Source organism: Cheilinus undulatus, linkage group 2 (assembly GCF_018320785.1).
Source record: "Cheilinus undulatus linkage group 2, ASM1832078v1, whole genome shotgun sequence".
NCBI lineage: Eukaryota > Metazoa > Chordata > Actinopteri > Labriformes > Labridae > Cheilinus > Cheilinus undulatus.
In genome coordinates, this window is record NC_054866.1 from 17,222,164 (window position 1) to 17,246,486 (window position 24,323).

Here is a 24,323-nt window from a genome sequence, read left to right on the forward strand (position 1 = left end):
AATCGCATCCTTTTGATCACATTATGAAGTTCCACTATTTTGCAATAAAAATGTTTTTGTTTCATTTTGGATTTTTCTACTTTCTTATACCAACGGTAATTGACATTTTGTGTGGATACTGACCTGCTTTTATAGGTAGATTTAAGATTATAACGTGAATTTAACTATGGAAAAGGAACGTGTTATGGACTAAAAGGAAATAAGTGGACAGTGAAAAGGGAAGGTAAAGTGAGATGAGACATCAAGGGGCAGAGGTGGACTTATTCATACCACTGTGGCTGCAGTGTCTTGACCAAACTATGCTGAAAAGAGCAAAAAAAGAGCATGAAGTTAATCACTGTTTAAAAAAAAATGCACCAATTGTGTATTGGTTAATCATGAATAATGTGATTAATTTGACAGTTCTGAAAGAGATGTACTTCATGACCACGACCAGTGTGGCTAGAAACCATGACTTAGAGGAAGTAGGTGGTTTCAAAGTAATTATTCTGTAGAATATTGCGCCTGATAATGTTACACATTAAGAAGTATACCAGAGTGCATGTACAAAATGACTCACTGAAATATCTTGATCTGCAGTTAATGTGACAGCAGTTACACTTTTCAGGAGTCCATGTTAAATTTCATTCTTTATACAGTCTAACCTAGTTTAGGTTAAAAATCAAACCATGAGATTTTCTCAAGAAGTTGTTCTTTATTGTGCTTTTACTTGAGAGTTTGTGTTAAGCTTAGAGTAGTTTACTTTAGGTAAGAAAACTACTTGGTTAAGTTGAAGAAACATGCCCAGATTCAGACTTAAGTACTCTTTTTGTGATCAACTAACTGATAGCAAACAAAATAGGCCTGCCTGTGCATGCAAATGTTATTCATCACTACTGAATATCATTGAGATCTGATGTCAGAGTGAGAGAGACACTTTAGCCACCATCAGGCAGCTCAGAGTTTAATTTTCACTCACTCATGACCAGCATGAGGACAATGTTGGCACTGGCAAATGCAACATTTTTACAAAGCTGAGTGTGATCGCTGCAGATCCTCTTTATCATGTTACTTTTTCCCTCAGTGGACGCCAGCTCCTTGAACCATCTTTGATACTGCGAAACCTCATTCGACCCCAAGACTGTTTACAGTGTGTGCCCTTCAGCTCCATGTGTGTGAGAGGAATCAACACCCACGCCAACTTCCAGCTGGAAGCGTTCATTTCAAAGTTATGGCACACAATGAAGACATTTAAAACTCAGCTGAGAGGCTTACACAGGGGGCAGTTAGACGTACTCTGAGGTCCACTATCAATTACTGTTAATCCCCTTCAGTTTCCATGTAAACATAAACAGAGGGAGAAATAGAAGTTAAATATAGTAGAAATAATTCTCAGTCACATCCTATTTTTGTTTCCAAATACGTTTCAGTGCATATCACCACAATTTAAATCTTAACAAAATGAACACATGCACGCTGGCAAAAAAAACTCTCCTGTAACCTGATCTATTTACTTTGAATGTTTTCCTGAAGTTTGCTGCATAGCTATGGCATGACACAACCTTGTTTTACAATCTGAGTTAAATGTTGGTTTGCGGTATGCCAAATAAATCATACTTCTCCTTCTCTGGCTCTTATGCAACTTTGGTTTTCAGCACTGAGACCCAGAGCGCCAAAAGCCGCTGTCAGACAGCCAGAAACTGCTTACATGAGCTCATCTCAAGCTGCTGCATGTATTTCTTCTTTTTCTATTACTTGTTGAGATTTGACCCCACAAGAGAAACTGTCGGGGCAGAGGGTTGAGTTCGAACATGAGTCAAGGTCTGTCAGGATGAACAGTGACGGTAAATTAGCTACTTTGCTTTTCCAAACACAGTTTGTTTTGGAAATCTATTGGGTGTTATTCTACATCTGTCACGACTGCTCAGCAGAGGAGAGCCAGTCGAACCGTCATTAGAGGTGTTTATTGTTCAAAGATCACCAAACTGTTCACTCTGAGCTGGAGTCAAGAATCAGAAACCAATGAGGAAAAAAGTGGATATTTGTGGTGAGATGGAAAAAAGAGAGGAGGGAGAAAGAAAGGAGTTGAACCCACAGATAAATAAAATCTTTAACAGAAGACCATCAGTCAGTGAGTTTTCCAGTAGCCTTTCACTGTGACCAACAGTGAAGTTTGTGACCAGAAGTTTGGTTACAAGGTCTACTGAGTGACACATGCACATGTGACCATCCCTGCTCTAAACATGAAGTTTCCTATAGGTTTGAATTTAAGATCTGTAGGTCAGTATGGATATGTATGTGCTGGTGATTTGATGAATGTTCTGTCTGTTCCATTCACTTCAGACAAATCAGAGTGAAAAGACAAATTGAGGTGGTCAGCATCCACAGTCCTGGTAAATAACATAAGCTTAGCAGTGAGGCGCTGTCTAAGTTTACCAACGGTGGAGCATGTTGGAGGAAGAATCTGATGCCAAGGCCGGTCGAGAAAACATCTTCCCCAAGAAAAACTTTAGGTTTAGTTTTTGCTCCTCTTGCAATAAAAGAAATGCTGCTCAAATCTGATTGTAAAAAAACTGTTGCTAAAGCTGCATCCCAGATAATCAGATAATTGTTAGTGCTACATAATTTTGAGGTTCAATGATGTTGTAAATCGTAAGAAAATTAAATTTGTAAGCCAACATCATGACTGACAGTGTGTTTGCTGTACGTTTCCATATTTTCATGTTGATATGCACAGTGAGGGGCCTGGGAATATTTTCAGGGGGCCCCACAGGAAAAGTTTGGGAACCACTGTAGACACTAAACAAATCTACATTTGAACCAGTATTTTCAATGTTGGAGGAAAAACTGATAAAAATTGCTTGCTAGAGTTGGACAGACACTTTTCAAACATGGAAATTGTCCCAGAGACATCCCGGTTACTGGGACAGTTTTCCCAGTTAGAAAGTGACAGGACCAATCAGCTACGAGGGGCAGTACCTTCGGGCGCGGCAGAGTCGTGACGTAAGTAAGCAGCAACAAGAGGCTGGTGCCATTATAGCGGAAGACATTAGTGTGGATTCTGCTAAACAAGTTTTATCAGAACTTGACATTTCTTTGCTAAAAGAAGAACAAAGAACAGCACTGAGTTGTTTCCTTCTCAAAATGATAAAAGTCGTGTACTGACATACAGTTGCCATGGTTCGTGTTATTCAAATCTATATGGAGTTTATTCCTCAGTAGCTGCGCACACGCACCTTGTAGGAGCGACATCATGATTTGCTCTGATTGGCCCATAACAATTAGACAGAGTGTTCCTCCATTCACCCTCCAAGTTTTTTTTTCAAAGGCTCTGCCCTTTCCCAAACGCTGTCTATCGAAGGTTTTCCAGATAGATGTGTGAAACAAATCCATCTGGCACGTCAGGTCAAGTGCTGATTGACCTTATTAGCAATTTGCCCTCTCTGATCAAACATTGTCCACACAGAGCTCAGGGAAAAAGTCATTTCCAGCAGCATTATGTCTATAAGGCTTTTTTCACTGATCTTCTGTCATATGGTAATATTTTGACATTCTAGTTTATTCATTTTTCGTGAGCTGTATGCTGTAATCATCAAGATTTAAACAAAAAAGCTTGAAATATCCTGGGAAATAAAAACATGAGTAGTATACATTTCAGACAAAAATATCTTAATAATCCATCCATTTCTTCATAGCCACACATTTAAGCATAAAACTCCCGAGACTTCAATTTGTCACATAAGTGAAGAAAAATAATTGATCAATCAGTAAAGCTTTATTTCATTAAAAATCCATAGGTCCAACACCTTGGAATTGCATTATATAAGGCAGCAGTTCTCAACTGGTTGGTCGGGACACAGAGTGGGTTTGCATAGCCCTTTAAACTAGCTTGTGAAAAAAAAACTGGAGAAAAACTGTGCCAAAAACCTATGAAAGTCTTTCAAAGCATTATTTAGTCCTGTCTCCTTTATTCGTCACGTTGTTTGCTCTGACTGATGTCCAAGCTGTTCTTTTTTTGTTAAATAAATCAGATTAATCAAAACGAATCGGAAAACTGGGTCACAATTTCTCATTGGGGAGTTAATGGAGAGATTACTCTTATCAGTACATTTTTCAAAGATAATTCAGATTGTTGTCTTACATTGCTTGAACACAACAGATTCATTTTATTAAAAGTATCATCATGAAGATTTCTTGTGGTTAAAAAAAAGTTTTCTCTCACCAAAGCTCATTAAATAATCCCAAAAACCAACATTTTTATTTTTCCTAAAGATATTCTCTGAACTAATTCAACATACATCCATGTTTGCTTGCTAGGGCTTTTCTTGTCTCTGCCAGTGTAAAGGATCACTTTGCTTCTCTTTATGTAAGCACTGCATGATGATCGTGTTGCATGTGCACTTCCATGTATGCATGTGCATTATTGTGCATGCCAATCTCAAAAAACATGACAACCCCCTTGTAAAAGAACTGCTCAGTTTAGTGCTATTACCGAGATTCTCAAAACTGACTCTGCTGCATTTTAACCAAACAGAGAACAACAGATCAAGTGTTTGAGTGTTTGACATGAGCAGAAAACTGAAATACATTCAAGTTTCATTCAATCACATATTCTCTCCTTCTCCTTTTCTTCTTCCCAGCCACTGGAGACTGCTCAGTAGGGTTTCTTCTGCTCAGAAAACACACAAAGACACACAAATTAAACATTAGTTTACATCGACAGAAATAATCAAATCAAAGATGAAAGGAGCATATATGTTGTTTTCATGGTCTTACCTGTGCTGATCTGCTTTTTGCTGTGGAGGAAATAATGATAATTAGTCTTTCAGAGATCAGCATATAGGCCATATACATAAAAGTATAAGGTTGACTGGGACACTTTGATATACCTCCATTAGAAAAGGGTAGTTAAAACAATCCAACTTACATCAATACAAGCTTACTAATTTGATATGCTTTAAAAACACCTACAGCTCTCCACTGACAGCTAATCAAGAAAACAGCCAATCAACATTAAGGAATTTGGGATGAATTATCAGTTTTCAGGGGGTCCTGATCTGTCCTGGCTACTACTGGATACTAGTGACTATCCAGGGTGTGCATGACTAACCCCCCCCCCCCCCCATGGGTAGATATATTTATGACAATACACACTAAATACAACAAAATTAGTTCAAAAGCAATTAATCTATAGTACCATGTATCTCAGTATGAGGGTGCAACAGGTTTATGCTATAAAGGAGGAGGCTGGGGGAGAGGAGGTTGTTTAAATATTTATATTTATATCTAAATACTACACTGTGTTGAAAGAAAGAGCTGTGATTTGCTGGTAGGTGGGAGGCAATGATTGGGATCAGCTGGTCATCAGCTTATCTCAGCTGGGTGTATGATTACTGTGTCCTGCATGAACTAAGCTTCATTAAGTCAACACTTTTAGTAAAAAAAAATGTATTCTCTTTTTCTCAGTCTGGTGCCAAATCATATAATGCACTCTTCAAAAACCTGGAATCCCTGATTTCTGGGGCTGAGGGCAGAAAAACTAAAAATGCATTGTGTTTTGACAGATTTATCCATAGAGGAGAGATATACTTGATTCTGAATGCTAGATGAAAACTAAACTACATTTTAAAAACTAAACCTACTTCTCATCAGAGTTTAAGTCATCAACTATTAATTTTTCCTAGTCTTAGTCTAGTTTTCCTTCTGGAAAAAGGTTAGTTGACAAACAGTTTTAGTCATAGTTTAAGTCAACTAAATTAACACTGATACAAAGGAACATGATTTGTGCGGCTATTTGCTGCTGTAATCCTTTTATCCTAAATTTGGCCATGAATAAAAGCACATCAGGTCTAAATGCTTGTCAACAGAATTAACACAGCAGCACAGCTTAGTGTCAAAACTAAGAAGTGTAATAAAGCACAAGTTTCATTCTCTAATGTGGGCTATATTTCATTTTATTTTTAGAGTATGTGAGGGGCTGATAAAAAGTAGCCCGCATACATACAAAAAGGAAATCAAATCTGCAGATCTCAAATTCAAAATCAGTTCATCCATAGAAAAAAGACTAAATCAATTAGTTTAAACACAACTGTGTGACATTATATTGTTTTCAATTTAAATTTCTTTTAAGTTTTAGTTTTACCTGTTTGGTTTCTTTTGGAATCACAAATAAAGTGAACCTTTCTCTTACATTTTCTTTTGCTCCACTTGAATCCAGGTTGTCTACATTTACCAGAATTAATTGATGACATTCTGGTGCCCTTTAACACTCAGCAAAGCATTTTTTAAAGGAGTACAACAGAACAGGGAAATAATAACTCGTGTGTTGAACAGACAATTTAAGAAGGGAAAAGTTGAAAATATAGAAAAAAGAACAAAACCCACCAATATTCCTCATTAATTCCAGCTACTCATTATAACAGAATTAATAAAGGTCTTAGCTCACTTGAGTGCAGGTAGGACAGCATCTTAATCAGGATGATCAGCAGTGTGGACAAAGTGAGGCCAACAGCGAGGTAAAACATCCAGTTGCTTGGCTCTGAGTACACAAAACATCAAGTTAATTTCCAGTCATGTTCCTCTGCTGCCACCATGTGGAAGCTCTCTGTACTACAGTCTCCTCTTACCTTCAACAGTCAGGATGAAGCTCTTTCTGATGGGAAGTCTGAGGGACTGATGAGACACGCTGCATGTAAACTGTCTCCCCGAGTCTCTGAGAGAGGCTTTGAGGTAGAAGAAAGCTGAGAGGGTGAAGGTGTCGTCCGTGTTGTGTTTGTGGCTGGACAGCAGAACGTTCTGGAGCACCTTGGGGAGAGGAGCACCCACCCTCTGGCCTACTGAGGATGGGTCCTGATCGTACCAGATGATCTCCACATCCAGAGGGTAGTAACTCGCTGCCTCACAAATCACCTTCTGCTCTCCGCCCTCCTGCAGGTTGAGAGTGGGTCCGATGTTGAGGGAGACACGGGGAGCCTCTGAGGAGAAAGAACAAAATAAAATGTTCCAAGAAACGTCAGTCATTTTCACAACATTCATCTCAGTAATAGGTAGTACTATTGTGTACCAAGTTCTATCTTAAGGCAAGATCAGACAACACAAATTCAAGTTAAATTTTTGGCCCACATATGAGCGTTGGTCATTTCAGAGGCAATCGTAGTGTTACATAATAAATGATACATCCAAGATGCCCCATGATGACCCTAATTTTACAAGACTGGCATGTCAAAATCTTGCATCTCCCAGCCTTTCTTGATACAAAGGGTCAAGTACACAATTGTTTCTTTCACTGGTGGAAGGGGAGCAAAGGGAGCAACTGCCCTACCGGGTGCCCTAATGTTAATACAAGTGCTGTAAAAGTGCCCTGCTGAATGCCCACTATGGTACAGAAAACATGATAAAATGCCCTTCAGGATGTCTTCTCAGTGAACAAATCGCAGTGAAGTGCCATTACCTAGCCAGACCAAGCTCCTCAAAATACTGTATATGCCCCATCATCAGTGACAGCTGCTTCACTAGAGCAGTCATTCTCCAAACTACAGCTGACTATGGCCCAGCTCAGGTACATATGTAGGGAACACATGCTATGCAAACATATCTTGAAATCCATTTAGACATCCCAGACGACACAAACTTAGGTCTTTGATATCCTCAAACACATGGCCAAAAATAAAGAAATGTTCACTAGTTCAAAGGCCTTGACTTCCTGTTGCCCTAACTAAGCTCCTTTGCATAAATTTTATTTTCAATGACATCCTCACATGTGTGTTCTTGTCAAATAAAGGGCTGAATAGTTTTTAATTCCAAAATTCCCCCAAGTCCACTGCTGTTTTTTTCTTTTTTTTCTGCTTTTAAAAAGCACATCACACACAGTGCTTCTGTTGTGGCAATGATTGACATCCCCCTTACTTGCGTCCTAGTCAAATTTTGAATTTGTGCTCAGTTGTGAAGACAGCCACATACACACATACAATTGTAGTGCTACCAATCTTTCAGTTAACACAGGAAAAGATTTATATCGTAGTGCCTAGACATAGCACCATTATAAAAGACAAAAAAAGTTCACTCTGATCGAGCCATGAAGACATGGAGCAAAGTGCACACTTAATCCTACTAACTAGTTAGTTTATAACTTAGGGTGAGTCATTTTTTGGTTGCACTACTGAGGCTTTTTTAATTTCATCTCAGCTTGTTGGTTCACAACCTGGGGTCCAAGATCACCTTAGGTAGGCACCAAGTCTCAGGGGCAGCACTAGGCTCTGTCTGCTCAGTGGTTGTGAAATCATGGTTAAACACTTATTGAATAGTTTACACAACGACCAATTTTCTTAGGATTTTATCAATCAAACAGCTAAAATTCCTATGATTTTCGACAGAAATGAATCACTTTTTTATTCTTGTGTGTCTTGGGGGGCTTCAGCTTCTCTGATACAAGTAGGAGGGTCTTCAGCAAAAAAGGTAGCGAGCCACCATCTCATCTGGTTGGCACTTACATCAAAACAAATCCCTTAAAGCCTGACAACTCAAGTAATAGTCTGAAAATACTACATTTTGCAGACTGAGATGTTTTTTTATTCTTCTACTGAAAGAACAAAAGAAAAATTGCCATAGAATTTCACATCTATATTTTTTTGTATCACATTTTATACATTAGGTGTTGTTGGCAGCTGATTTTTTGTCATTTATCAGTTGTAAATAAAAGGTTTTCATGTAATTCATTGATCACTTTGATTAGATAGAAGTCTCATAAAAGTGTGTATGAAATATGATACAATAGGCTTTAAAGGAATAACATGTCAATAATGTAATTTAAACTTTGTATGACCACTCAGTAAAAAACGACTTTTCTTAGTGCAGTGTTTGTTAAAGTGCTGACTCTTGAGACAAGTTGTCATAATGGATGAAAATGACTTCTGTTAACTTCAATTAATCCATAAATAGCAAAGAGAAGTTACAGAGAATTTTGATTAGGTGATGGCTAAACTCTAAACCTTTAAACCATAGCTAGAGGAAAATAAGAATAGTGACTTAAAGTGGTAAAATAGCCAATAAGCTACATGAAAATTTAACAGTACTCATTAAAGTAGAAGTCTCGTCAGACATTTGACTGTACTATCTTCACTCTGAATCGTCCTTACCTTCGATATGTAGATGAACATCCATGTCGGCAAACAGTGGAACCACAGACACAGTACAGATGTACTTCCCTTCACTGCTCATCTTGGTAAACGGGATGGTAAACGAAGCATCTCCACCTGCCAAGCTCTTCTGCCCAACCCCACTCCCCTGGGTCTTTCCTGTGCGGCTATTGTGACTAAAAAGTTTGGTTTTATCACCACGATGCATGCGGTGCCACTCCACAGTAAAGTCTGGTCCTTTATGGTCGACAGCAAACTGACAGTGGAGTTTTCGTTCGAATCCTAGGCCAGTTTTTATTGATGGAGTTTGTGTTTTGACGACCATGGCAACTGTGAAAACAGATAGAAAGAGGTGTAGTTCTGGATTAAACAAAAAACCAGGAGACATTCAGCAGATTTAAAACACTGGTAAGTCTATGCAGATTAAATCTTCTTTGACTTCTATTCATTTCTGTGCTGCTGTTATTCTTATTTATTCTCTACATGTCTCTTTTAGTACTACTGTCATAATACCAGAAATTTGAACTTAAATGCAACACAGGTCAAGATGTTATATTTGTTTTGATATGTTTTTGTGACAAGAATGAAAGGTCCTCAGTATTCAATATTAGAGTGAACAAATGACCGATATCAACTTAAACCTCTGTGCTGATGTTACCGTTTGTTGTGAGGATCTCTGTGTCTCCAATAGGAGTCCATTTATGGTAGTCCTGCTGTCCAGAGGGAGGCTGGTCAGATGGCTGTCTGAGAAATCCTGTGACTACGAACAGGCCCTGTGTGTGTCTGAGGGTGCAGGTGAACCAGCTATTATACTCTTTGTCCCCCTTGACTGGCCAGCGGACGTGGATTCCCTGTGTGCTGTACCTACGCAGCTCACACTCTATCTGCTCTGCTTCCACTCCCTCTATGTACCGCCGCAGGTCCAGTTTAGATCCTACAGCACAACAAAAGGTCAGTACATTCCAATAGTTTTTAGTGCATCAGTACTTAAAGCTTCAGGTCTTACCAGTGACCATGAATGTGAGGCCATGTGGGTTAACAGGAGCGTCTCCTTTCTGACCAAACTGCAGCAGAGCCTCTCTGTGGATGAGCTTCGTCTGAATGACGCTTTCATTCCTCTCAAGCACACGTTCCACATGTTCATCCATGAACTGACAAGGCAGCCAGGGCATCTGATGGATGCACTGCACACCTGAGAGAGGCAAAAAAACAATCAGTATAAAGTTAGATTAGTTAAGAGTAATCTAGTTTGGAATGAGCCTCCAAACCCTTGATACCCCTGATACCAGTTTGATTTGCAAACTGGTACCAGTATCAGCCCTGAAAAACCAATAAAAGTTTAATCCTAGTCGACAGATTCGGCAGATTGATCCTCTCAAAGTCTGAAAAATTATTCTGATCAGAGCACAGCTGCCTTAACCTTGTAAAGCAGATGGATACACCCGTTTCCGTGTTTCGCACTGACAAATCCATCTTGCAAAGCTCCCATCCGAACTGTTTGGGCTCGATTAGAAAGTGACAGGACCAATCAGTGTCGAGGGGCAGTACTTTTGAGCGCAGCAGAGTCGCAATCAGTAACAAGAGGCCGGTGCAACAATGGTGGAAGACATTAGCGTGGATTCTGCTAAAGCGCCAGTTTTATCAGAACTTGACAACATTTCTTCTTTAAAAGAACAAAGACTAGCAGTAAGTTGTTTTCTTTTCAAAAACCACAAAAGTCATGTACTGACTTGTCTACAGTTGCCATGGTTTGCAGCGTTATGCAGTTATCTATGGAGTTTACACCTCGGTAGGGTCACCCACCAAGCTTTTTTAAAAAAGGCTCTGCCCTTTCCCAAACGCTTTCTATGAGTGGTTTTCCAGATGGATGTGTGAAACATATCCATCTGGCGTGCCAGGTTACAGCTGCCTGGCTCTGTGCCAGAGCAGAGGGACAGAACATGGGGATTAAATTTACTGTTTTCTGGCACAAATTTCTCTGTTATGATACTTTTAATGACCCATAGGCCACCGTGGCTGACAGATTTGGGAAGTTTACCTCACAGTGAGCAAAAACACAGCATGTAGCTGGGTGTTCACTTTTAATGAAGGCAAACAACTGACATGAACTGCTCTGTGATTTATACAGTTTTAGCAGCAGTGCGGGCGGAGGTAATTCCCCATCAAGAGTGCTGATGTCATGGACTCAGATCTTCACCCTGTCCAAATTAAACCGAGTCAGAAAGAGGTGAAAAACATTCGAAGGACTGAAGGGTCAAAAATTCAGAAACACATAGATCTGCAGTAACCATTCCAATGTAACTACTTTGTTACACAAAGTTAGGATTTTATTTTACAGAGACTTTAAAGAAATACTGTACCCGCTGCAAATTACAGAAGGACATATTGTGATTTGATCTAAAATTAAATTAATTGTCCAGCCTTACTGCACAAACTCTATCAATTCAATTTTATTTCATTTGAATGAGCTTTATTGGCATGTAAAACATGTGTTAGCATTGCCACGGCAGTGTACAAATTAATTTAGAAATGATATATTTTCAATAACAGAAAAATTATTAAACAATTAATAGGCAATTTGGAGATTAAAATATGTAAACTTAATCTGTTACACATCAAACGGGATAATAATATTATTTCTCTGTCCTAGTGAGGACAAAGTGAAGAAATTACCTCAGATAACCCAGAGAAGCAGATTTAACTAACTTTATTTGCATTCTATCAGTATAACAGATGATCACGTTTTGTTAGAGGACTTTGGACACCACCTTTAGATAAGATGTAGAGCCAAGTCAGAGTTTTAACATTTCTCTATTTAGTTTGTGGGGATGCTGAAATTCTTATTTCACAAAATAATCCTTTAAAATGTGTGAATTATATTAATATTACTATCCAAGACAAAAGTTATCAACTCTTAAGTTTGGTAAATTTAAAATTTTGAATTAAGAATTGCTAATAAATCAGTATGGAAAGAATCCCATCTCTGAGCCATTTAGACAGTGGACAGCAGGTTTAAAACACTGTTAAAGACATATATTTAACGTTGTCACGTTATTAGTACCAGAGCAACAGTACTGAGCATTACAGCAAATGACATTTAAAACTTTCAGCTTATTATAACTTTTAAAGGATGTTTGATTCACAAAAATGAAAACAACAGCTGTTGATGCTAAATCCCTTTAGAAAACCCTTGGAAAATCTGCGATTTTGCATTGTTGTTATTGTACCAGAGGTTCCACATTGGTAGATACAGTAGACCCCCAGGAATAAGGTGGATAATTGGCATATGTATAAAAAATGATTGAAATGAAGGTTTTCACTTCAAATATTTACGGATTGGTTAATGGTCTTTCTGTATTTGCATCTTAATTAGGTGAAAAAAGGACATGAGAAACGCAAATTGTGAAACGGTGTGTTCCCTCTCAAATCACAGCTGTTACAGTAAAGTAGGTTATAGCCTAGAACAATATGGAATAATATTTCAATAGGTCTACATTAGTACGGTAGCCTGCGTGGCAGTGTCGTCTGTCTTAGTCTATTATTATGGTGTGGTTTATTATTGTGGTAAAGGAACCTCAATCAGCATACACTCAACCCTAAATCCCCCCAGTAGAGTGTGTATGTGGGCTAGCAGTCATAGTACCTTATCACACGTTTCAGGTAAGACGATATACGTAGCCTACGCTCATAAAATAGAGTCTGCGTCAGGTTCAATAAATAAAAATATAGCGCAGTTTATACTGCAGTAGGTTATCTTAGCAGCCTAGTTCTAGGTATATTCACGTCTTTGCCTAGACTTAAGGCTATCCGCCCTGAAAACGTCTGAGTCTTGTGACACACCCGAAAGCATAAACTTACCTGTAAACAGAATCAAGTAAATTCGGATCTTTAGGAAGAGTTCCATGGTTATTTCCAGAAATTTCTCCTTATGGTTGCTGCACTGCATCAAGGCGGGCTGCTGACAGTTGAATGAACACTTTCATTTTCGGTTCAACAGAAAAAAAACTCGCTTCGCCTCCCCCTAGATCACGTTCCCAGCAGCCCAGATGAAATATCACCTACATCTTTCAGGCTGCCCACAAAACCTGTCTGAGTGTTAGAAAAACATAATCATACGAGTGATCCATATAGTGCCCGAGGCTGTCGACAGTGCTGCGTTGGCGAAAACGTCTGTTTGCTATACACTTAAAAACCAAGGCTTTAAGTAAAGCCAAAAATACAGGTGCAGCTACGTCTGGAAAAACGAAATGTGTCGTAGAAAAGAACAAGTTTTAGCTGACTTTTCCGTGTTTACAGCACGTTGGCAAACTAGCCCTTCTAGTCCACTGGTGGCGCTGTGAGATAAGGACACCACAAACTGGGAAAACCCGGTGTTACATTTCATCGAATGACCGTGTTAAATGGTGACTTTCAGTTGGGACTGTCGTAGTTGCAACGGTTGTAAAGGGCGTGCATTACCGACTTTCTTTGGCTATGTTTTAGCTATAACATAAAAAAATATCAGGTAGAATCTGAATAAGACTTCACGTCTTCCACATGTAACTACGATGACAGCAACCATATTTGGCTGTTCAAGTCACCAATTAACACGGTAACTTTTGATAACGCAACACCTGTTAAACAGCAGTTTTGCGGGTCGATAACAGCAAAGTGTGATAGATTCAAATAGGTTTAAAAATGACCTATCTTTTGTGTTAAAACGTGCCTTTTTAAAAGGAAAACGTTTCACATTGTTTTCGTCGAGACTCCTGTTTTCTTTTATTTTTCTTACAGCCTTCATAATAAACGTTGTGCATAGAAATGATCAAATAGCCTACGTTATGTAGCCTGGGCTTTCTGTCGTGCATGTACATGTGGAACGACTTACAAATTATTAGCATTAATTTCGGTCATTTTCACTGTTATCTTTATGTTTTTGTGAGGCCTGTATAAAATGCTCAAAATTGGCAATGAGTTTCTATGAGTAATATAGCTCCACAGTCCCCAGTTTTGCCTTAATACTTTTATAAACACATTATTAGTATTATATCCTTAGAAATAAAACAGGAAAAAGACCTGGACAGACATTTTTTATTTTTATTTTTCTATGAAAACTTGTGATATTCACACACTTTGAATAGCAATATTTACATTCGGTGTTTCATGAAAAACCTGTTTGATCAAAATCTGTACAATTTCCCTCCCCGTTAAAGCACACCTTATATACAATCTTTCAAATAAAAATCATTCTCATTATGTACAACCATGCAGCATTAAGTCTTTTGTGTTGTAGCATTATTGTCACCTTTTGGCCACTGAAGTGAGACATGGTGGGCAAGGATGTGTGTCAGGGTACCTGTTAAGTTTGTGGATGTATCATTGAGCACACAATAGAAACACATTCAGGAAACTTTAAGGACAGACCTGTTATAACACTGGACTGTCTGTGTAGAGGAAAAGAGGGAAAAATATTAACTCAGTGCTACATAGCCATACAATTTCTAGGAAAGGGATGTGTTATTCCTTTCTGACTAAAGGGAACATAAGTGCATTCTGGATGTTGAAGGCCAGGTTTTTTCCCTATTGGACAGGCTTCTTCTGGTGGGTGAATGAATGTAAGCACATTTCCATGTGCTTGTCTGTCAAAGTGGCACCACCAGGTCTCCCCCAGTCTGAGCTGTCTCTTTCCACCTCTCCCCTCTTGTGTTGCTTCACTCTCTCCTGCAGCCTCTTGTTCTGCTGAGTGTTGTAATATTTCCTCACAGTAATCGGGCTGGCCAAGAATTTCTGACTTAAACATCACTTGAGTAAAATTGATTTCCTGTGTACCCGTAATAAAACAAACAAACAAACAAACCAAAAACAAACCTCTTTTCTGTCATATTAATGCAGCATGTCCTTACCAGCTGATCTTAGGCATGATATTTTGATTTTGGCTCTGCAGCTCTCTAGAGGCGACTCTCCATGAGCAGGGAGAGAAAAAATGTAGAAGTGTAGGTTGCAGTTTGAATGGCATCAGAAAATCTCTGCCCTGCAGAGTTTTACTGATACATGAGCGTGGAGGATTCCTTGCAGTCAACTCTGTGGAGAGTGAAACCCTTCATTTACATGTAATATCTTACAGTGATTTACGGCTGGTTGAGAATCAGTAAATTTAAGTACTGCTCCACAGCACAACTAGTGGTCAAAATCTCTTACAGGTGCTTTAAAATGATATTTTGCCATGTAATTCCTGAAGTCATATATCAGAAAACAATCTATTTATTGCAATCAGTATCCAGTGTACGAGCATGAATATAAACACTCTATCTAACGAAAACACAAATCTCCTCCTTCATCTTGCTCAGCTCAGTCTTTGAAAACTGTTCAATACGCCGTCTGTTAAAAGAAAACACACACACAAAAGATGCAAATAGAAATTAATACCCATTTAGATTAAATCAAGAGATAAAGAGAACATGGATACTCCTTTCATGATCTTACTTGCATTGATCTTCTTTTTCCTGTAGAGAAAAATAAATAATTAGTGTTTCAGACATCAACAGATAATTGTGGACATTTCATTAACACAGTAGATCTCAATTTGTCTGTAATTTGCCTGCACTGTACATTATGTGGTTTTGTGTTTTGGTGATACATCCAAAACCCAGATTCCAGATAAGTTGGGATGCTATATTTATAAAATTTGCAAAAAAATAAAAATTGCAAAGTGCCGACTAAAGTTTAAGACCTCTCACTGGTAAAAATCTGACATTTCAAGACTTTTTATGGCCTTAAATTACAAACATGACTTTTTAAGTCTTTCAAAGATCTGCAGGAACTCCGTTCATACAATTTATGTTTTTTTTTCCTCATTTCTCTTGTACATGATGTTCTTTTGTGTTCCTCTTTTTTATACAGTAATGCTGAAGCAACCGAGCAGGAAAATTTACTCCCAGGATCAAAAAGGAACTACCATACCTTAAAATTCACGAAAAAAAAAAAAAAGATTTCAACTTTTTTTAAATTATTCTGTCTTATTTCCTTTCGACACAGTGCCCCAGTGATTTTGGTTTCAGGACTGCTGATATCTTGTGTTTTCTGTCATCTTGTTTTATTGTAATTTCATGTTGTTTATACTCAACTTGGCTGCTAATGATGGTTAAAAAAAGAATATATACTGTTTGTAGTTTACTTTTTCATTGCACAGTAAATAAGAATATGCTGTATCACTTTATGCAAAAAAGAAAAAAAAAATCAATGTTTCATTTTACAAAATGCATTTAAAGCTGAAGGTCTTTTTTACTTTTTTAATCTATCATTGTATTTCTTGCTAACAAAAATCATGTTCACAAAAATTGCAATTATTTCGCATGACCATAATAATATGAATAACTCTTTAATTTAGTAGAAACTGAAGGTTACATTTTTTTTTCTTTTATTTAGAATAAACTTATGATAGTAGTGCAACAAAAAGGAGTAGTGTCCACTGATTTATTGCAGTCCATCTGCACTGTTTAGAAGGTAAACATAGATCAAAGTTTGTGATAAGTGAGAGGTTGTTCCTTCATACATGACAAAAAACTGCTTTATTTTAGGAGTTTAGTGATGGCAACTTATTTTAAACCTTTAGGACACAAGGAAGAAATAGAAATTAAAGGTGCAGTGTGTAAAACTGACTATCAACATCTAGAAGTGGGTTCTAGATTGCATTTCTCTGCTGGAAACTGTGGCAACCAGTTGAATTTAATGTGTATCTGTATTGTGAATACAATACAATACAATAACTTTATTTATCCTTTTTTCCTCTATGTTACCATGGAAACACGTAAAAATCCAAGATGGCGGCATCCATGGAGGGGACCCTCCCTATGTATGAATTAAAGGTTTATTCTGAGTTGTTTTTTTTTTTTCAAAATAGCTATTTTTGAATTTAGATGACTAAACACTTATTTAGATAGACCGTCTTAGAAATGTTTTGCTTTATTTTACCAAGTTTGTTCAGCTAAATGCTACAAGGCTAAATATTACACACTGCACCTTTAAGATAACAAAACGGCTAAAGTAAGATACTGTAACTGTGTTATAGGAGCATTGATTAAATTGATAAAAGTATGAATTTTATAACTTTGAATCAGGTAAATTGTACATGAGAATTTTTTCAAAATGACAGAATAAGTCCCATATTAGTTTTAGAGCAGAGTTTGAAGAAAATGTAGATAAAATGAAAGATTAGAGTAATGAAGAATTTTAATTATAAAAACATTAACTTGGTTGGTACAGCCTGATCTACAAGCCAGTCAAAGTCATTTTATCTCAGTGAGTAAATACAGAAGAAATTGGACTATTCTGTCAATTTTAGCTCAGGGTCAAAGATCAAGCACAGCTAATCTAGCCACTTACTAGCCCATCTAGCCCATCTCTTCATGATGGACACATCATTTAAAAGACCCCTCACAATTAAATTACTTAAGAGGGTCTCCACACTCACCTTTGCACAGATAACGCGGCATCACCTTGTAACAGACGATCAACAAAAACAAGTCAACAATGACAAACATCACCCAGAAGTTTGGCCCTAAGCACAGAAAACATGAAGTTAGACATCACATATGTTTCCTTTCTGCCATTGTGTGGTAGCACTCCTGTGTCATTTAATTTGCATTTTATCATCTAACCTCTCACAGTCAGGATGAAGCTCTTCACAATGGGCTCTTTGAGTGACGGATGAGAGACAGTGCATGTAAACTGTCTCCCAGAATCCCTGTAAGAGGCTTTAAGGTAGAAGAAAGATGAGAGGGAGTAGGTTTTGTCCTTATTTTTTTTGTGGCTGGACTTCTGGGCTGCGTGAGGAATCTTAGACAGAGACCGGCCCACCCTCTGACCCGAGGCAGGGAGGTGTTCACTGTGCCAAACTATATCCACATCCAGAGGGTAGAAATTCTCAGCCATACATAGAATCTTCTCCAGTTCACCCTCAACTAGAGAGAACGAGGGTTCGACGTTGAGGGAGACCCGGGGGGGCTCTGAGGAAAAAGAAGAAGATGCAATGGCATGTCCAAAGCAGTTTTAGTATGAGTATGTAGTTATGAGATGGAGTCATTTCCAATGGTTTTTGTGCAACACAAATTACATTTATAAAAGGAGACATGTTTCTATTCTTACTATTTGGACTAAGTTCATTTTCATCTGATGTCATGCCCAGGGTAGGATGCCTTATTTGCTGTTAATTCTTGCACTTTTTCCAGGTAATTTTTTTTAACTAATACAAGAATTACATTGCAGTTACATTAGCTACATTAGCATCATACCTCCAAAGAACATATCTGTTTCAGTCTGCAGGGTGCTGGTATAACTCAGTGTCAAAGGCTGCACTTTTCAGCACACTGGTTTTGATCCTGACATGCCTCACGTTTCTATTTTTAAAGCTGTCCCAACTGAACAAAAATGTTGCTGTTTTAATGATGCATTAGCTGCCATAGGCAACGTTCAAGTTTTGCATTCCAGGACTTATAGGACAAATTTACCCTGTGATTGTGTATAAAACTTCCTTGTGTTATGCAATAATATTTAAAAGGATCACTGCATATTTAAACACGTCGACTACATTAAAATTAACGTTGCACATCACATTTGTATTTTTTCGAGCAACTTAAAAAAAAAAATTCACATTTAAGCTGCCAATAAGAAAGTTAGTGTTACTGTCAGAGTTTGAGTTACTGTAACGTAGATAGAGATGAGTAAAGTCTGAAAGATGCGGTATGGAGATCAGATCAGTCATCACTACCAGAAAAGAATTTCACTAAAATGTGAACCTACATGTGAAATCATTTTTCAAACTTTTTTTTCAAAATGTAGAAATCTAGTGCGTTTCTTGATATGGTATGGTATCTTACCATTCTGTATCGTATCGTAATGTAACATAAAGCATAGTATAGTATCACATTACATCGCAACAAATCACAGCATGCCATTTTGTGCTGCAGTATGGTATGGTATTGTTATACTATTGCACAGTATTGTATCATATTGTTTGTTATATTATTATATCTCATTATATGAAACCATTTGGTGTGGAATTCAATCATATTGTATCATATCTGAACCTGGGCGTTATTTATAATGTGCTTCACTGTTTAAGTTTATGTTTTCCACACACACTGTATCAGCCCGAAACTTTTCCATTCAGTCATGTACCTTAACTCCCACATCCTCAAGTATGAGTTCAGGACAAAACAGCAACACACTTGTAAGAGCTCAGTCAGCTAACAGTACGACTAGCTGCAAATGAATTTGTAGATTGAAGAAGCTGTACATTGCAGCAGCTACTTTAGCAGAGTAAGATACTGTCAGAAACCATCTCTCAACTACAGTTGGAGTGAAACAGGATTGCAGTTTTCCTGTTCTGTGTTATGTTTCCAAGTGTTTAAGATTTTGCATTGTCTACGTATGAATGCTTGCTGTTAAAACCTGTTTGGTCATTTCGCTGTATTTTTTTTCATTTGTAATGTGTTCCTATCGTTCCATTACTTTTTAACTTTGCACACATTTTTATATGTTCATTGTCTGAATCTTTCCAGACAAAAAACAGCACTTAATGAAAGTCATACACTAGCTGTGCTTCTCTCTGTCACTGGCAGACTCAAAATTTCATGCATAGTCTCTTTTTGGAGTGGATGCCCTACAGACAAACCTTTTTAAAGATTTAGATTTTTTAAGTGGACACAGGCGATGCATCATTTCTTTTAAAATTACCAGACTTCACCGACAAAAATGATAACCCCACCTCAAAAAACGTTGGAATATGAGGTGCAGATGGCCTAGCGGTTAGGTTGCGCCCCAAGGTAGCTCAAGGTTTAGGTCCAGTCTGTGGCTTTACTGCATGTCTCTCCCCTACTCTCTCATCCCTATTTATAACTCTATTCACTGTCCTCCTCTATAAATAAAAGAATTAAAAGTCCCAGATTATGTATCTAAAAAAAAAAAAAGATCATAATGCAACCTTACTCTAATGAAAGACATAAGATTTAGTTAAAATAATGGACTGGTATTTTGCTTTTCTTTGCATCTTCCTTACCTTCAATATGTAGGAGCACATCCATGCTGGTGAACAGAGGGTTCACAGACACAGAACAGAAGTACTTTCCCTCAAAACCAATCTCAGCTTTGGGAATAGTCAGGGAAGCATCTCCACCTGTCAGGCTCTTCAGCTGGACCCCGCTGCCCTTGGTCTGTCCTGTGTGGCTGTTGTAGCTGAAAAGTTCTTCTCTCTGCCCCTGACGATACAAATACCACTCCACGGTGATGTGCGGTGCTTTGTGATCAACAGCATACTGACAATGGAGTTTTTGCTCAGAGCCCAATCTTGCTTTCACTGTTGGAGTTCGTGTTTCAGTGACCAGGACAACTATAGGAAATAGATCACAGCAGACAGACATAAATATCTAGAAATAATCTGAAATACAGGGCCCAGTTTTTTCAAAAAGGACAAAAACAATAAAGAATTTCCAGAAGTAAAATAAGAGGTTTAATCTTTCAGTGAAGCCTCTGTAACCAACCACAGATTGCGAACACAGTGAGTCTTCTTAGGTCAAGATCTATCTGTATTTGTAACACTGCCTAAGGGGCTCTACAAGGTACAGTATTTTGACCTCTCCTGTTTACAATTTTTATTTGTATTTTCACTTTCTTATTATCCAGCTGTTATCTACTGAGACCTGCACAGTTCGGTTATGGCTTGATAATCATTAAAATCCCACAAACCCTACACTGGTGAAAACATCTCACTTTTTGAGCTGTGTACGCTTGCTTTTCACTATATATTGGGGTGTATGTATATACTTGCACTCATAAAGCTTTGCAGATGCTGTGCTTTATATCATTTCACAGCATGTTAGCCTCCCAAAACTCAATGATTTAAATCTTTAGATACTGTATATCATTAGGCACTTAGGTTCATTAGCAGTCTTAAGACCTTAACTTATCATTGTTTTCTGTGTGATCAAGTTGGATGGCCTTCATTGACCACTTTAGAAAAACCATTGGCCTTTCCTTATTTGTAGGCTATACTTGATCTGCTTCCTCCATACTTGAGCACATTGCAAACAATGCATGAGGAGGAGAGGTGAACATTGATGAAAATAAAATCCAGTTTTTAAATAGTGTTAAGAACTGTAAAGGTACTATCAAGCAGTCATATTTGGCCTTGGTATCTGTGAGCATCCACATGTACTAGGTAAGAACTAGGTGAACAAGGTATGAAAAAAGTGAAAATAAGTATGAATTGCATATAAATGAATGAATAAACGCTCCTCAAGGCCCGTAACATACCAATAAATGACAGCGTTTAAACTGCAGGCATATTTGGAAGAGCAAAGTTCACGTTGCTTTTGATCCGAACTCCAATCTCTGAACTAGCTGGAAATCATTTATGGCTTAATTATGCTCATTTATGGCAGAAATTAATATGGGCATTGTTTTCAGGGGCATGCTGTTAGACAATCGCATAAGAGTTTTTGGACTGACAGAAAAGAAAACTGTAGGCTGCAGGTGATGTTACCTGTTGTTGTGACCATCTCTCCATCCTTTATTTCAGGCCAGCTGAAGTAGTCCTGCTGTCCAGAGGGAGGCTGGTCAGATGGCTGTCTGAGGAATCCGGTGACTGTGAACAGGCCCTTCGTGTGTCTGAGGGTTGAGGTGAACCAGCGGCTGTACTTCTCCTCCCCCTTGACTGGCCAGGGAACATGAATACCCGGTGTACTGAATCGATGAAGCTCACACTCTACTTCTGCTGCCTCCACTGCCTTGATATACCGTTGCAGATCCAGTTTAGATCCTAGAGCACAACAAAAGAATCAGTACACTCCACTAGTTTTAGTCTATTACTTATTCAAGGCTTCAGGTCTTACCAGTGACCAGGAACGTGACGACCTGTGGGTTGACAGAAGTATCTCCTTTTTGACCAAATTGCAGCAGAGCCTCTCGGCGAATGAGCTTTGTTTCAAGGTGGCTCTCATTATTAAAAGACACATGCTCATCCATGAAGAGACAGGGCAGCCAGGTCACCTGTTGGATGCACTGCGCACCTAAGGGAGGCAAAGGATCACAGTCAACAACCTATTTGACATGAAAAAGACAAGACTGAGACTAACTAAAATAGTTATCTGAAGAAAATTAAGTTGAATTTTCGTTAAGGAGACTACAATGACTCTGAAATTAAATTTATCTTTCATCAGACATTCATCCATGATTTTTCTCATAGGTAAAGCCACAAAAACACAACATAACTGTAACTCTTGTGCATCTCAGCTGTAGAAAGCAGATTCCAGGTTTTGGAGGGTGATTCGAACACACAAGTGTGATTCGGTACAAGATTCAGGAAAAGAAAATGTTTACTAAAAGTTGAGTCTAAACTGTAATGACTTCTTGTGGTATGAAACTCGACTAAAATGTTTATAGTTTTTGTCATCTAAAACTAGAATAAACCTATAAAGCAGTGATCAACTGGCAGCCCAGGGGGCTAAATCAGGCCCGCCACAGCTTCCCATCCCCCAGAAGATTCCCCCCCCAGAAGTCCAAAAATGTGCAGAGGAAAAATATGTTGTGGTATTTAGGGTATGTTATTTCCAAAAACTCCCTATAGCCTTTAAAACGCTGGCTTAATGTTTGATCCATTTTACAGAAATCTGTCCATCAGTCATTATGAGTCAATACGATGTTACTCATTAGCCCATTCTTGATTAAAGCGTCCGTTTTCCTTGTCAACCTTTCACTAAAGGCACTTTCAGAGCTCAAGTTTTCCTACCAGAGAACCACAGCAATTGCTGGTTTCCCACCTGTTTTCCCCACCAATCACAGCACAGCATTCAGCATCAAGCATGCAAGCCCCAGAAATATGCTGCCAAAGTACTGTAATGGCCCTCTAGTGGCAGTTGCAGTTTAGGCGATTGGGGTTGATCTCCCTGCGGACGGCAGAAACTACAGTATGTACATTTTTTAAGGAAAAACAAGAATTGAATAATTATATGTTAATATGTTAATATATTTAATGTTTTTAAGTTCAATTAGAGTACTATTGAAGGGCTGTACAATAGATCTTTCCTTATTGGGGAATATCAACATGAGACCAATCTGGTTGTTCAGGTAAAGTCACACTGATTTTGGAATTTGATGTGGCATTATTCTCTCTGTCTGCATGATCATGTGCAGTCAAAGCCAAACAACTGGTCAGTTATATGCTGTAGACAGAGAGATGTATCTGCTCATTTTGACATTAGTTTGTTTTGTTTTTTTTTTGTTTAAAAAAGTCAACCAAGGTAATGAATCCCCAAAATAGACTTAATCTACAAAAATCATCCTTTTTTGCATGTTTTTCTTATTAAATATAAGAATTACATTATAATTATAACCCCCTTCAGTACACCAATTCCTATCCAATTTTCAATACGAGTCGAAATCATCACAATTACACAATTTTTCAGAAATGTTCAGTTCTAGTTTTAGCCAACATTATGCTGGTTATAATATAGACGGATTCATTGCTTGTGTTTGTTGGTTGAAAAAAACAAGATAAGGAACTTAAGAAATAATCGCAAACCAAATCGCAATTGCAATACTGGGGGAAAAATCGCACTTAGATTTTTGTTTTTATCGTAGGCTACCTAATCTACCATTTTAACTCTTAAGTAAAATGTTGGTAACTAAATTGGGGTGGTCTGAGCCATGAAAGGGCTGGAAATGTGTCCCACTCCGGCCCTGTTTACTTTCCACTCCTGCTAAAATGTGACTAAAACTAATGAACATTATTTGCTTAACACCGAACCTAAGACCAAAAAAATAATAATAATAAATAACAGTCAAAATTAGCATTGGGGCAGAATATAGGCTACAACAGCACATTATTGTGTGTGTACAGTCGTTTCATAATGTAAAAATAGACAAATGGACGTTAAAAAAGGACAAAGCAGCAGCAAACTTACCTGTACACAGAATCAAGTAAAATAGTAATCTTGAAATGAGAAACATGATCGACAAATAACTTGAAGAAATCTCTCCGTTTCCCGAACAACACGTTTTAACTTGATCTGATAGAAGAAAGAAATACTTTCACTTTCGTTGGGCTTGAAGACAAAACCGGTCTGCGTGCCTCTGATGTGTTTTGAATGTAACATGATAATATGGCTTAAATAGGACCAACATATTTCTGTCTTCTTCGTAAGGTAAACTGATCATCGGTCATTCTGAAGCTAAATG

The 24,323-nt window shown here is 38.0% G+C and overlaps 2 protein-coding genes across 2 annotated transcripts; both read right to left on the bottom strand.

The window, feature by feature from the left end:
- Positions 1–3,741: 3,741 nt before the first annotated feature.
- Positions 3,742–13,425, bottom strand: LOC121515865 (tapasin-related protein-like). Its single transcript, XM_041796803.1, has 8 exons — positions 12,972–13,425; positions 10,120–10,305; positions 9,772–10,047; positions 9,114–9,443; positions 6,606–6,953; positions 6,425–6,517; positions 4,756–4,775; positions 3,742–4,648 (listed from the first exon to the last, which is right to left on the bottom strand). The coding sequence occupies exons 1-8, from the start codon at positions 13,057–13,059 to the stop codon at positions 4,634–4,636; spliced, it is 1,356 nt and encodes a 451-aa protein (XP_041652737.1). The 5' UTR covers positions 13,060–13,425; the 3' UTR covers positions 3,742–4,633.
- Positions 13,426–14,176: 751 nt separating this feature from the next.
- On the bottom strand, positions 14,177–24,215 carry LOC121521268 (tapasin-related protein-like). Its single transcript, XM_041805111.1, has 8 exons — positions 24,050–24,215; positions 21,980–22,156; positions 21,631–21,906; positions 20,149–20,478; positions 17,750–18,097; positions 17,563–17,649; positions 15,576–15,595; positions 14,177–15,470 (listed from the first exon to the last, which is right to left on the bottom strand). The coding sequence occupies exons 1-8, from the start codon at positions 24,093–24,095 to the stop codon at positions 15,459–15,461; spliced, it is 1,296 nt and encodes a 431-aa protein (XP_041661045.1). The 5' UTR covers positions 24,096–24,215; the 3' UTR covers positions 14,177–15,458.
- Positions 24,216–24,323: the final 108 nt, after the last annotated feature.

Bases quoted from the DNA above. Each gene is read 5' to 3' on its own strand.
- LOC121515865 (XM_041796803.1), bottom strand. From the start codon at position 13,059: ATGCAGTGCAGCAACCATAAGGAGAAATTTCTGGAAATAACCATGGAA. The intron at 10,048-10,119 runs GTAAGACCTGAA...GTTGTGCTGTAG, and splicing joins CCTCACATTCATGGTCACTG to GATCTAAACTGGACCTGCGG. The intron at 4,776-6,424 runs GTGAGCTAAGAC...TTTCCTCCACAG, and splicing joins GCTGTCCTACCTGCACTCAA to CAAAAAGCAGATCAGCACAG.
- LOC121521268 (XM_041805111.1), bottom strand. From the start codon at position 24,095: ATGTTTCTCATTTCAAGATTACTATTTTACTTGATTCTGTGTACAG. The intron at 21,907-21,979 runs GTAAGACCTGAA...GTTGTGCTCTAG, and splicing joins CGTCACGTTCCTGGTCACTG to GATCTAAACTGGATCTGCAA. The intron at 20,479-21,630 runs GTAACATCACCT...TATTTCCTATAG, and splicing joins AGAGATGGTCACAACAACAG to TTGTCCTGGTCACTGAAACA.